The 14,292-nt window shown below is 32.1% G+C and overlaps 2 protein-coding genes across 3 annotated transcripts in view; one reads left to right on the forward strand and one right to left on the reverse strand.

The window, feature by feature from the left end:
- LOC129927686 (uncharacterized) overlaps positions 1–5,249 on the forward strand; it is a 28,470-nt gene extending 23,221 nt beyond the window's left edge. The window contains exon 4 of the mRNA XM_056037834.1: positions 168–5,249. Coding sequence (XP_055893809.1) covers positions 168–1,108 — 941 coding nt within the window. The 3' untranslated portion in view covers positions 1,109–5,249. The remainder of the gene's footprint in view (positions 1–167) is intronic.
- LOC106071263 (uncharacterized) overlaps positions 1–14,292 on the reverse strand; it is a 261,624-nt gene that overhangs the window by 242,462 nt on the left and 4,870 nt on the right. Inside the window, exons 2-5 of one of the 2 annotated variants that reach the window (XM_056037827.1) lie at positions 12,904–12,977; positions 9,511–9,586; positions 8,864–8,941; positions 6,747–8,723 (exon numbers count right to left, since the gene is read on the reverse strand). The exons of the other annotated variant lie outside the window; for it this stretch is intronic. Of the exons in view, the coding sequence (XP_055893802.1) occupies positions 7,786–8,723; positions 8,864–8,941; positions 9,511–9,586; positions 12,904–12,954 (1,143 nt within the window). The 5' untranslated portion in view covers positions 12,955–12,977 and the 3' untranslated portion in view covers positions 6,747–7,785. Of the gene's footprint in view, positions 1–6,746; positions 8,724–8,863; positions 8,942–9,510; positions 9,587–12,903; positions 12,978–14,292 lie in introns of those variants that run through there. 2 annotated transcript variants of the gene reach the window in all.

Consider the following 14,292-nt stretch of genomic DNA (forward strand, 5'->3'; position numbering starts at 1 on the left):
TGCTGAACATGACGCGTGAAAAAAATTGAGTTATTTGTTAGTGCATAAACTTTTTGAGAGAAACATATTTAGTCAAAAAGATCTAAGTATAAATATATATTTATTTTAATCAATATTGTTTATTGTGTTTTTAACATATTAATAAATTGTTTCTCCTTGTTCTCCAGGTGATTATGAAACTCAGGAGTCAGAAGGTGGAGAAGCTGATCTACACAAATATCTTGTTGGCTGTAAGAAGAATCCAGGTCATAAACAGTTTATACCTGTTGATGAATTCACATTGAAACATTTACCAGAAGGTCATCATGACAAAGATTTGTACGACTTTATAAAAGTAACAGCTGAACTGACAGTTAGAGTAGATGTTAAAATGTCCAGTCCACATAGACCAGAGTTTTGGCCACAGACAACTCAACCATATCCATTCTATAACATGAGTGGCAAAAGAAACTTGAGAACAGGAAGTGGAAGTATGTGGCGTGTAAATAAATTTCAAGATGGAGACTGTACAGATAAAGATTATGAATTTACTGACTACTCAGAGTGTTGGTGTAGAAAATGTCAAGATTCAGACTCACCCAGCAATGTGTGGTGGGAGTTTGATGTTTACACAGCCGCACATGTGGTTTTTGACGACATTGAGGCCAGCTACACTATCTTGAGATTGTTTTATGACAAATATGATAGTCCATTGGTCAGTGTTGACAAGGTCAGTGTTGTAGATGTAAGCATTCACTATGACGTGAGTCAGTTGAAATGTGTGACATGTGACAAATCTATAGGAAATAAACTGATGAGTATTGTCAAACATTATAGAAATGTCTGGCACAAAATAGAGAACAAATACATTACTGCTGATTCAAAACATAAGATAAACTTTATAGTGTCACATCCTCATGGATGTTCTAAACAAGTAAGTGTAGGTCGATGGAAGGAGAAACACTATGTTGGCGTGAAATCAAAATTTACTTATACAACATCTACATGTCCAGGAAGTAGTGGAGCACATGTTCAGTGTGTGGGTTATAATTACTGTTATTCTGATCTTGTCCACAGTGGAAGTTTACAATCTGGATTAAATTTTAGTGGAGCTAGTAGTGTTTTGTAAGTTTTTGTCCTTCTGATTTTCATTTGAAGTTTAATGTTATTATTAAAGATTAGAGAGATGATTTTTTACAGCGATTGGACCCCACAATGAACTGCTAACTGCTATAAAAAAAACGTAACCATAAACGAATTTAAAGATATTCTATCTAAGAGAAGAATGGAGAAAGACGGTCAACAAATCTTGTGTGGTGCCCCAACGGCCCTAAGTTATAAGTGAGCTAAAGGTTTTTATCAAATGTTCACATTTTTATTCTTTTATAATACTTACATTCCTTTAAATTTATACTGAATTTTTTTTATATTGTTTTAAATACTTTTATAAATTATGGTATGTTAAAATATAAATATATATATAATAAGCATTTTTAGTTTAGAACTTTTAATTTTTTATAAAGTCAATAACCTTTGTATGTTAATGAATTTTAATTCCTTTTTTTACATTTTCATTGCATTTCTAAATTTTCCTTTTTTTAACGGCCCCCGTAAGAGGAAAAAGCCGCTATTAGGTTTGTGCAAAATGTCTGTCTGTCCGTCTGTCGTCTTTCGTCTGTCATAATCAGAACTAGAAAACTAGAAGAGATATGAAAAATATTATTTCATCATTAATTGCGGCTTGAAAAGTTTAGGTGTAACGGCTACTTTTGGTTTTCTAAAAGCAAACCGTTTAATTTATAAAATTAATTATGCACGCGATTTTTTTCATAAAAATACACCAATTCTAAAACAATTACGTAAATGTAAAGAATGCAATGTTACAATATGTTAACAAAGATTGACCATTGTTGTGTATTTTCAGTATCACATGACTAAATATATTTCTAAAATGTACAGGAAATGTTTACAACAAATATAAATAATAGTTAAAGGTGTTTTTTCTGGACAACTAGCTGCTAAAATTAAAAGAAAACCTTTCTGTTTGTTTATTAAGGCTAATAATGCACTTTGTATGTCAATATCACGCACATTTTTTAAAATGGACTTTTTATGCAGCGACTTTCGTGCAGTAGCGTAACGTCGCAACATGTTATGGTGTTGAACCAATTCCTTAAACTTTTAAAAAAAATCGATTTTTTTTGTTTAGTGCCCCCATCCGAATAAAAGAAGCGTATTTTTTTGTGCGTTTTGTCTGTTGGTCGGTCTGTATGTCACGATTAGATTAACAAATGAAACTAAAGGCTATTGTAAATCTGATTTAACCTTTAATTTTTCATTCAGGAATATTGCAATAGTTTTAAGCATCTATAAAAAATTGTTTCGGATGTTTTGTGAAAAACAAATCAATGCCAACGAATATTTGTTTGCTCTTCTAACTTATATTAGATTTTATTTCCATGCTTAAGCGTTGCAATAAACACACGATCTTTAATACATTGTTCCGTTTTTTTTAATGTAAATAGCATATTTGGGCAGTTGTTTGAGACAAACATCTATAAAAAAGCTAACAAGATCCTTGAAATAAAGAATCACCTTTTGTGTCAGGATTTTGTGATTTTACCATCACAAAAGAGATACAAGACACCGATAGCAAAGACAAACAGACACAAACACTCTTTTGTTCCCCTGGCAATCAAATCATTAAATAAGAACAATCTGGTACAAACTTTGTCACATGTAAATTATGAGTGAGTCTGGTGTGAATGTACACTTTGGTTTCTTATAGTTATAATGTTTTTTGTTTGGTAATGCACAAATTGTAAGACAAATTTCATTACGGATAATAAAGATTATTATTATTATTATTATAAATGCCAAATAAAAATATCTATTCTAATTTATATTTCATTATATATTGGATATTGTTTATAAAAATAAATTATGTCAAATGATTGTTTGAAATTGCATAATTGACTAATATTACACTTATATTCTTTGACACTACGTCGCTATAGTTTATTAGTCAATATCAATTGTTCCGAATTTTAACTGCATATAGTCAGTTGACTAGGCAGACAATGCCAAATAAATAGGCAGACACCTTAGGGAGGCACCGGACTAATACATGCATCTTATTGATGCCCACGACTGAGGTGCATTTGTCAGATTGGTAAAATTGCTTTAGAGCACAATGGGGAGATGATGACAAACAATCTATTGTCGACTGAGTCTGATTAGAGAGGTTTCTTTAGGGACAAACGGGTAAGTGTAAAAACCTTTACTTTACCTTTTATTTTATAGAAATGTGTCAGTACACAACCACGTTCTACTTGATTGCATTATAACATCGAAAACGCCCACCTGCGGACAATAGTTATGCTTGCCCTGGATCAATCATTTTGCATGCTTTATAATTCGAATCCTTGTGAGCTTTTTGGTACCTTAGATGAATATATCTTCAAAAAATGATATGAAACCTTTATCATCGTAACTTGATACCAATCATTTTAATTTGTATTTATCCTTTACTTTAATGTACAATTCTCATTCCTGATTTTACTATAACTAATTGTATATTGACGTAATCATATTCAATGTACGAATTTTGACAAGTATCATCCTAGATTGTATTGTAGTTTATTCCCTCATCATTGACTTATGTGTGCTTTACACTTTCATGCCTAATTGTTTTAAATACCTTATTGGGATTGATACCCTTGCCTGCATCTGAAAGATTGCAAGGTATGTGAGAATCTCTACTCAATGGGTTCACGAGGTTCTAAATCGTCGATTCTATCCCCAGCTAGGTTGGGATAACAATACAAATGCAGACTGCAGCACAACGTCTCTACCACAAGACTGGTAGCAGCCTAAGTCCCATATGCCAGATTGCCTGCAACATAAAAGACATGTCGAGCCGACGTCTTAAGTCAGAGCTGGATCATATATAATCATCCTTGTGAGTGAAAGTGCTGCAACCACCAGAAGAAGATACAACGTGCTAGCAGATAAGAAACTAATTAGACAAGACATTAGGAACGTTCTATCCTTCCGTCATAATGCAATCCATAATGAAAGTTGGCTTTATCCATTTACACATTTAATTGATTCAAATCGTTGTTTTCCCCCAAATATTGATGTAAACTGTATATAATAAATCATTTTACTTTACAAAGTTAATCTACTAATCTTTTCTGTCAGTAGATGTGTGCTTGTTGAAATATTATTTTTATATTTGAGTGTGAAAATAAATTTAACATACCCTAAACTTTTTTAAACCTACCAACAATAACAAATTAAAAATCTCCTCAAATGATAAATAAAACTTTTTTTAAAAATTCAACATCTAATGTGTTATTTTAAATACATTTTATGTCATTGCATTCCTGTTGTGAACTCCTTACTTGGATTATACCTGACACATAACAGACTTCTTTCAATAACTCAAAGAGACGCTAGAGGTAAATTAAGAACGAAATATAACTTTAATAAACGTAATCAGAATAACTGTAGTTGTAGACAACGCATCAAATGTTAACTACTAAATATATACATAATTATGACAACTGACTTCTATAGTACTTATTCTATACGACTAGGGTCCCAAAACTCAGGCTTCAGACAACAATAACAAAAAAAAAAGGGCTCTGTCACTATGTCCCAACCAATGGACCAATGAAATAATAATAAATAAACATAAATAAACATAGAATTCTTTAAATCTTACACCCAAGATTCTCTCAAGTGTTGTTTACAATATTATATACAAACATAGTCACCACAATTTCTTTAACCTATAAATATTTTTTTTAATGTTATCACTCAGTCGTAAAATCTCGAAATGCAATTAGGCCAAAACTATAGTTGTTGTTTTTTAACCAAAAGTTCTTTGAATTGAGTGGAAGCAGTCAGTATAATTAGTGATGATTTGGATGTAGATCTTTTCCTATACCTTATCTAGTAATAAATATAATTTTGTATATTATTGTTAAAGCCATATTTGCATAACTATTAAAAGCTAAAATATTTGCACCATTCTTGAGGAAACTTGAAGAATATGACTCCTTTCCAAAAACACAGTCTGCAGCGAGCAGTTTATCGCGAAGTTTGTCACCAAAAAAAAAGATAAAAATTCAATGTGTATAATAAAATGTACAAAACTACCCTGTCAAATTTGTGTATATCCCGACTTTGTATCTAAAAGCTATTTTTAGAATTGTGGGAATTATCTTTCATTTCTATTCCCTTTTCACGTTAATTAATATTATTAATAAAATATGAAAAAAAACTGAAGCTTTTGAGTTAGTTGATTTTTACAAAATGTTAAAATATTAAAGAATTTTTTTTTTAATTATAAAAATACAAACAGTATACACCGGCTACGTCATTGATTTGTTTACAGTCTTTAAATTGTTTGTTATTTGCAGGAAGTTGCCTCATTTTAACAATAAACCTAACATACTTTTTAGCCCATAAATTTATGTATCTTTTACAATGAAATGTCACGGCCCACTCCTTCTTTCCATCTCTATTTCTCTGTCTCTCTCTCTTTCTCTCTCCATTTCGCTTTTCTTTTTTTTTTAAACCTGCGCTACGTAATTTCTCCAAAATAGACTTTAGAATTTATTTTCTAAAGAAACTATAATGCACCACGTACGAGCACTCATATTTTGGTCCCGTTAATTCTAGTATCACTTTTCTTATCCATTCCCACATCCCCGCGCCAATTCTTTTACTATTCTACGACTTTTAAATTGATTGTAATTATTCAAATCGTTTATTTGAGCCTTTTAAAATGTATTAAATGACAACAGAGATACATTTATCTTTTTAATACTACTAGGTTTAGTTGGTTTTTTTTTTGTTTTTTGTTGTTTTTTTTTGGGGTCAATGTTACAAAGCACCATTACTTGATTTCTTTCTACTTCTCTCTCTCGAAAAATAAATTCTCGAAATCTACCTCATTAAAGTTATTTAGATTGGCTTCATTTTTTTTATTAGACCGTGTCTTAAAGGAAGTGGAAATAAAGTAAGGCATACTAAAAATAAGTAGAATTAGAGAAAAAAAGTTACTATAAAAATACTCAGCATAGAATTTGTGTGCTATATTTTTAATGCTGCCTTTTGGGGAAATACCAAAAATAAAATATAAAGTTTTGACTGATTGATTTCTCATTAAGATGCATTAATAACATGACAAAAATATCAGAAAGCATTCTACACAATCATATTTATATGAGAAATCTTAGAATATTTTGTAAATCTGGGTGTGTAGTTAGCTATAGCGCTTCTATTGGATGTGGCGTATGTAATGTTATAACATTATTCTGCGCATGACGTAATGATCGAAGGCCAAGGTTGGTGGAAGTAGTGGAAATCTTTTGAGAGATGAGAACGAATAGAATAATTATGACCATGCCGCTGATAACTTATCATCAAAGGCCAAGTTTTGGTGGAGGTAGTGGAAATCTTATGATCATGCCACTGGTAACTTCTCATATTTATATATTAGATAAATTAAGGGCTTAAAGTCAAAGCCTTAACTGCAATACTAAACAATGAATAAGAAATAAATATTCATTTCATGATAAAATGACCAAGGATAAAGTGACCAAGAATGAAATGACCGGGAATGAAGTTACCGGGTTCACTGGCGGACCCGTGGGGGGGGGGGGCGGAAGGGGCGATCGCTCGCCCCCACTAGCCGCCCCCACCCACCCACTCTAATCATCGTATATATAAAATGAAAAAGGGTTTTACCAGGTGCTAGGACAAATTTGTACAAATACTCCTTCTTCCCTAGTGCTATTAGAGCATGGAATGGGTTGCCTGAGCTAGCCAGAAAAACCAGTGACTTGGCAGAATTTAAGTCATTGGTTAATATGCATCACTGAATGCATGACGCGTAGGAAGTAATCATCTCCTTTTTTTAAGTATCGTCAGTTTTATATAAGAATATAAGATAAGGGGCATAACATGTAATCGCTTTCCGCCCGTCGGACAAACCAATACTTTTTCTTTTTGCATTCTAGTTCAGAAATTACAAAATTAAAAATAAAAACTGTTACTAATATTATTTATATATGCTATAACTGAAATTCTTATATCGAGTCTCCCCACTTCTATTCTTTAATGCCAAATGCAATCATTAGCAGAAATTATAAAAAGGAGCGAAGATAATCGTTGTCATGCATAACGTCTTAAAATAGAATAGTCAAAATGGTGACAGTGTTTTTGTAATTTCACATGAATTTATCAAATTTTTTTAAATAAAATACTTTGCTTTTGGAAAATTTAAAATTCATACGAAATTTTTCAGTATAGAGTAACGGTGAATTCTGAACCTAAATATTCTTCTACTAGTCCCTTTTTTCTTCCAACGGTGATAAATTAAGCGGGGATAAAATAACCGGTATATATACATAAAGATAGATAGATAGATAGATAGATAGATAAATAGATAGATAAATAGATAGATAGATAGATAGATGTTTGATTGACATTTCAGTTTCAATGGAAACAACTTAGTATGTGTCCAATTAGGGACAATCTACCACCGATTTATAAATTTTTGACCAAAATGAATGATTTTACTCTGAAGTTGGTATTAAGAAATATATCTTCACTCTTCACAGATATTCTTAAGATACCCTATTAAAATTATCATGTAATGGCACCCGTTCTAGAGAGTCAATTTCCTTAAGCTCGTGCTTATATTCCGCCATACTAGTGAGGTTGGTGGATGAGCCTACGAGGGGGTTTTGCGTCTTCTATCTGTACTGCCACTAGTCTTAAAATAAGTCACTAGACACGACCATCCCCACTGTAATTTAATCCAGACTTTAAACTTCCACTGTGAATAAGAAGAGACCACCAGTCATTATACCCCACACAGTAGACATGTGCTCCGCTACTGCCTGGACATGTAGACGTTGTATAAGTAAACTTTGTTCTGCCACCATTTTCTACTTTGTCCTTCCATTGACCAACACTGACCTGTTTAGAACATCCATGCGGGTGTGACACAATAAAGTTGAACTTGTGTTTAAATCTAGAATCCTTGTAATTTTTGCAGACTTTCCATCGGATACTTTCATAATGATCCCATATAAACATTAGCTTATTTCCTAAATTGTTGTTACATGTCACACATTTTAACTGACATATGTCATACTCAATGGTTACATCTCTTACAGTTACCTTATCAACACAGATCATTGGACTATCTTCTCTGTCATAAAAAAATCTCAAAGTCGTATGGCTGGCCTCTATCTCATCAAAAACCACATGTGTGGCTGTGTACACACGAAATTCCCACCAAATATTGCTGGGTGAGTCTGAATTGTGACATTTTCTACACCAGCACTTTGTATGATCAGTAAGCCCAATATCTCCATTTTGTGTGACTCCAACCTCAAACTTATTCACGTACTTTACTCTTCCAGTTCCTGTCCTCAAGTTTTTTGTGTCACTCATGTTATAAAATGGATATGGATGAGTTGTCCTTGAATAAAACTTTGGTCTGTGTAGACTGGTCATTTTAACATCTACTCTAACTGTCAGGTCAGCTGTAGCTTTGATGTATTCATACAAATCATTGTTTTGAAGACCTTCTGGTAAATGTTTCAATGTGAATGTATCAACAGGTATAAACTGTCTATGACCTGGATTCTTCTTACAGCCAACAAGATATCTATGTAGATCAACTTCTCCACCTTCTGACTCCTGAGTTTCATGATCACCTTAGAACAGGTAAAAAAACTGTGCTAATCGAATGCTTAGAACAGAATTCAGAGTATTGTTTCTCTCATTAGAAATATTTAAAAATAGAAAGTCAACTAATGTGTTAGTCTCATCAGGATAAAATAAACTTAATATTTACCAATTACTGGAACTTCATTTTCATCGCAATCAATAATAAACTGGATAATACTCTGTTCTTTGGTGGCATTAAGATGATCTGGGAAATCATTTGATAAATATTATTGGATGTTTTAGCCTTTTTTTTCATTATTAATCTTTTGAAAAAAAAAACATAGACTCTAATATTTAATCTTTATAATATAAATATTTAACTAAACCTGATGCTCATTGCAAAGGCTTTCGAAATGTATTATTCTAGTCAAAAAATCCAGAACATCGATAATAAATGAATTATATTAATTTTTAATAGTATGTTCACTAAAATTAGAATAATTAAAATTGTCTTAAAATCTCCATATTTTTTTTTAAATAAACTTTTATTGAATTGCATGAAAGAAACATTGATCTTTATCTCATGAGATAGAAAAGTAGATTTACTTCTATAGTATTATTTTTATATTAAATTTAAGGACAAGTCACTTATGTGTCATATTTGAAGCTTAATCTCGAGTTTGCACACAAATAAAACCAATTTTTCTATGCTTTTTGTGGTTACTAATATTTAAAAATGTCCTTGCCATTCCAAGGTACTTATAAATAAACATTAGTAAGAATTGGTCTTTGCATTTAATTCTACATATAATCATACAAGTGATTAATTAATACCTTTACTGAAATTTCCACATGTGTCTTTACGATGAAAAAAGTTAGCATAGTCCTTTAATAAACATATTTTTGTTAACTGAAATAGTACATAAACTTGCCTTTAGTTTTATTAAAAAAATATTTTTTACAATGTTGGGGAAAAAATGTAATATACATCCGAAACTTTAAATACATTTATTTTCATGCTTAAGTAATGTTTTCTTTTATGTCATGTGTGTCTGCTTTCTAAATCTTAAATATTATTAAATGTTGATAGCGTTATACCCAACTCCCAAGTGTTAATTTTAAAAGCCTAAAAGGGGTTACAGTGACAACAATAAATGGCTTGTATTAACACATGCAATATTGTAGCATGTACTTTTTAAAAATTTAAACTGAAATAAACATATAGTAAAAATTAGTATTTCGAGGAATAGTTAAAAGTAGCTTTAAATATCACCCGAATCATATTTTTAAATAACACCTACAAAACTGATACAAAAGGATGGGATCCTTAAGGAACCACAGCTTGATAAACCAAGTTGACCATTTAAGCTTGTTATGTTGATTGTTAGTTATTATATTGTCTAGAATGATTTTTTTTATCAATGTTTCTTATTTTCTTTCTAACAGTTTCAGAGAAAATTCACCTCCTCCGCATTGATTGTTTTAAGAGTTTTTTTTTTTTTTGTTGGTCATTAATGATCTAATTATTTTTATTCGATGCAGGACGCTTTAAAGCAGCCATTTTGGTGTGAACATTCTGCGCGATTGCCGTCTTGGCGCAACCATTTTGGCACATGCTTTCATAGCTTGAAATGTTCCAGCCTTATTATACATGTTCATCTATATTTTCGTGTGCCTAACTAAACTAAACTAAATATCTAGAAATGGCACAAATAAGTCCGAAACCTGCAAAATTAGCCCAATTAAGTGGCACCACGTCAAAAACTTAAAGCCGACACGAATTGTCTAATCGAAAATGAATTGTTTGCAAACATGACGACCGAAATGAGGAATCATGGATTGACTGATCAAGGCTGAAGTATTTTTTATTTGAAATAAATTTTAGGCATCTATCATTTAGTTTTTTTATAAGAGGTCGCAGCTTTGAAACGTTGTCCAATGAATTGGCTAAGCAATGCTTTCAAAATAAAATTGTTTTGTAAGCGAAAAAATAAAACACTCATAATTTAAATGATCTTTATAATTTCTAGTACCTCCAAATAGAAAATAAATGTTACCCTGTGCGTTTCGCAAACTAAACTATAATTTATTAGGGGTGGATGAAGTACGCCAATGTCATGATCACAGATAGCAAGCCTAATCGTATATCACTCAAGTAAAGCTTACATCTCTTGAAGAGCTTTTCCAAGAAAGATGCCTTTCCAAATCACTCACGAATCTTAAAGACAACCTGCACCCTTTAAACCACTGTTACATAAGATCTGAACGAAGTGGTCGTCTCCTTTCCATTAGGACTAAAACAGAAAGATTTTAAAACCCCTTCATCCCGCTGTTGGTCAGAGTGTTACAAGATCAGCTGTCGTCATCGAGAAGTACATAAAACTCAAATTCATAATTCTGGTTGTGTATGTGTTTCGTGTGTGAATGTTCGAATTTTTAATTAATATTGTTTTTGAACAGTAGTTTCGCTGAGCTTGTCAATTGTAGTCAAACTGAATTTCCATTAGATTGGATCGGTAAAAATGTTCTTATCTTATCTCTTATGTTATCTAATCTGACTTTCATAGTATGTTTTACATCTTTAGGGCGTTCCATAAGGATTAACGATAGCTTCGTCCTAACATAAACCTCTCACACGATGGCGGCTAACGCAGCGATATGTCCCAAGCACACACCACATGATAAGCTAGCTATCCATAAAACTGTCAGAGTTATTAAAACTAATTATAGGGATTAAAGGAAATGGAATGTCAGGCTATTTTACTGGGGGGCCCAAATGGGTGTCCGTAATTTATTTGTAAATACATAAATTAATATATTTGTTGACAAATAGCGTCAACGGGTGTCTTTTTTTTTCAACATTTATGGATTAATTTATAACAAAGACTAAACCTAAATCTAGGTCTATCAGTACGTTGACTTTGTTGACATTTTAAAAATATTTTTTCCCACAGAGATCAAAGTTAGTTTTACATTTTAAACTTTGTTGCCACGAATAAAACTGCATGATATACAGCGAATTCCAGGTATCTTGTTACCCTTTCTAATAATAGATCTAAATGGCGAATATTTTATGGCTACACTAATTAACCTTGAAGCAAAATTTACAGAATCGAGTATAACAGATCCAAAAGTTATTCTTAATAATGCTAGAATAGTCCATTATTCGGGTTTGGCGTCTATAATTGTTGTGAAAACTGGCGCACAGATTGTTGAAGAAAAGAGAACAACGCTGGCAGAAGAAAAACGCCAGAGAAGAAAAACAAGGCCAATGAAACTAGCTCCAGCTGGAATAACCTGCCCAGTGTGCGGCCAAACATTCCGGGCTCACATAGGTCTCACCAGCCACATGAGGAGGCACAAAACCCCAGTGCAAAGCCCTCAGCCCCCCTGGATGACAAAGTGGTCATCATCGAACCACGATGGACGAACTATATATATATATATATATATATATATATATATATATATATATATATATATTTAACTAATAAACAACGGTATTATTACTTAAAAGAGTCTTAATGATTATTTTTTGTTAAGTTTACTGATATACTGAACCAATTTGATTTGGGCTTATATATCTCATGTTATTATCTCATGTCATATGTCGAATGTCAAAACGCGAGGGGCCCCCAAAGAGGTCAATCCCCCGGGCCCCTAAATCCCTAGTTACGCCCCTGCTTAAGTGGTACTTACAATTCTATGAATTTGACCCTAAAAAACGTGATCAAAAGAGGAGTAGTTAGAAACATTATAACAATATAACAGACGAATAATAAACACGAATTAACATACGACTATACACTAAATAAACCCCTAAAACTTGAACTATCCAGGAAATAACACGTTTGATAAAAACTTCGTATAACACACCAATAGCAATCCTCTTCCACTCCCAGTAAAAAAACAAACTTCCCCTCTCTCTCTTATACAAGGTAAACATTTACAAACTTCACTCGTATAGTGTTAATATTAATACTTTGTGATATAAACAAAGGAATATAAATCGTTCATACCTAAATAGCAACAAAGAAATAACGCAATCACTCCAGCTTTACCTGCCCCTAACAAAAATAAAAATTTGTTTATTTCATAAATTATCGATACAAAAATCTCGCGCAAAAAAGGCTCGTATCAAATGACTGTGTCAAAAAGGTCGTGGCAAAACGATTGCGCTCAAACGCCACAAATTGTTTTCATTAATTTTAAAAACGTAAAGCATACCTGTTCTTTAAATGTTTCTTTACTGTTACGTGTTGATAATTTTGATCCCATTGTATCATAAACAAGTGTACGACCTTGTACATGAACATGAAAATCACAAAAGGTACACAAAAATATGTATAGAAATGAATGAACTAATTAAACTAATTTCAAAACAATACTTTGCACACAATTACTAGAGGTGTAGGAGGAGCAGCAACAAAGAGTATACATTCCGGCGATGACGACGCGGGAGTCGGATGTTTTAAATAAACACAGGAACGTATATTGAGATCGATTCCATGTTTATAAATGAGGACTCATGTGTTCGATTGCAATTTGCCAATGTAGAGATTTCTTCATTTAGTCAGGGCGCTTAGATATATTTTACCGCGATCTCATGACTTGAGTCAAGCGTCTAGGATCAACGCTATATTTTTACATGGAGTTTCTCTAATTATTTAGATACTAAGAATAAAAAGATACAGTCAATCTCAAAAAGGATTACACAGAAACTAAACGATATCCATGTGTGTAGCTGCGATAGACATTTCACTGAAACAGAGATTCCGAGAACAAAGACGGAAATAAGCATTAATAAATTGCCAACTTTTAGTGATTCTGTGTATGTTGAAATACTTGGGATATTACTTCTATGGTATCCAAATTCAGTTTGGGGTTTTTAAATAGTCCTATCGGATAGTTTAAATATAGAGAGACAGACAATAATTAGTTAAGTAAAGGATTTAAGAAATAAAAAGGCAGAAAACGAAGAGTGTGTTTAAGTAAACTCGCAAGACCTTTCTAACGCCCAATGGATCCAGTTGCAGTAAACAAACAAGGAGATCGCGCCCTGCTAGCTCAAAATGAACATGTTCTCCAGAAGTCACCCTTAACGTGCTAGACCACTTCACATATTTAAGAAGCATGGACATGGAGATATTTTTAACATTTAAAAAACTGTCGTGAAAATGTGTTTTAAAAGTTGTAACAAGGCGTTGTTTTGTAAAGTAGTTATAAAGCAATTTTTTTCAACCCTAACCTATGTAACATAATTTATGTTTATATCCAGATCAAGTAATTAAACATAAAAAATAAGAGTACTCTCGTCTCATAATTATTATTTTGCAATTTTTAGATAGGCCTACATAAAAACAAAATCAATCTATTTAAATGTACATAAGATGACTAAAATCAATAGATGTGAATTATTTCGATCTAAGATTTTGAAACATTATCTTAATGGAAACTAACTGGAAATGGCTTTATTTCATGAATTTGAGTGAATATGTAGTGATTATTACATAACAATCTATATATATGTGTGTGAGCTAGCGCTCCCAGAGCTATTTTTTATGTGTATTTTCATAGGCTAAAGCTGTTCTGTATATTCTTTTTATAGGTTAGTGT

This window comes from Biomphalaria glabrata, chromosome 8 (genome assembly GCF_947242115.1).
Source record: "Biomphalaria glabrata chromosome 8, xgBioGlab47.1, whole genome shotgun sequence".
Lineage (NCBI taxonomy): Eukaryota > Metazoa > Mollusca > Gastropoda > Planorbidae > Biomphalaria > Biomphalaria glabrata.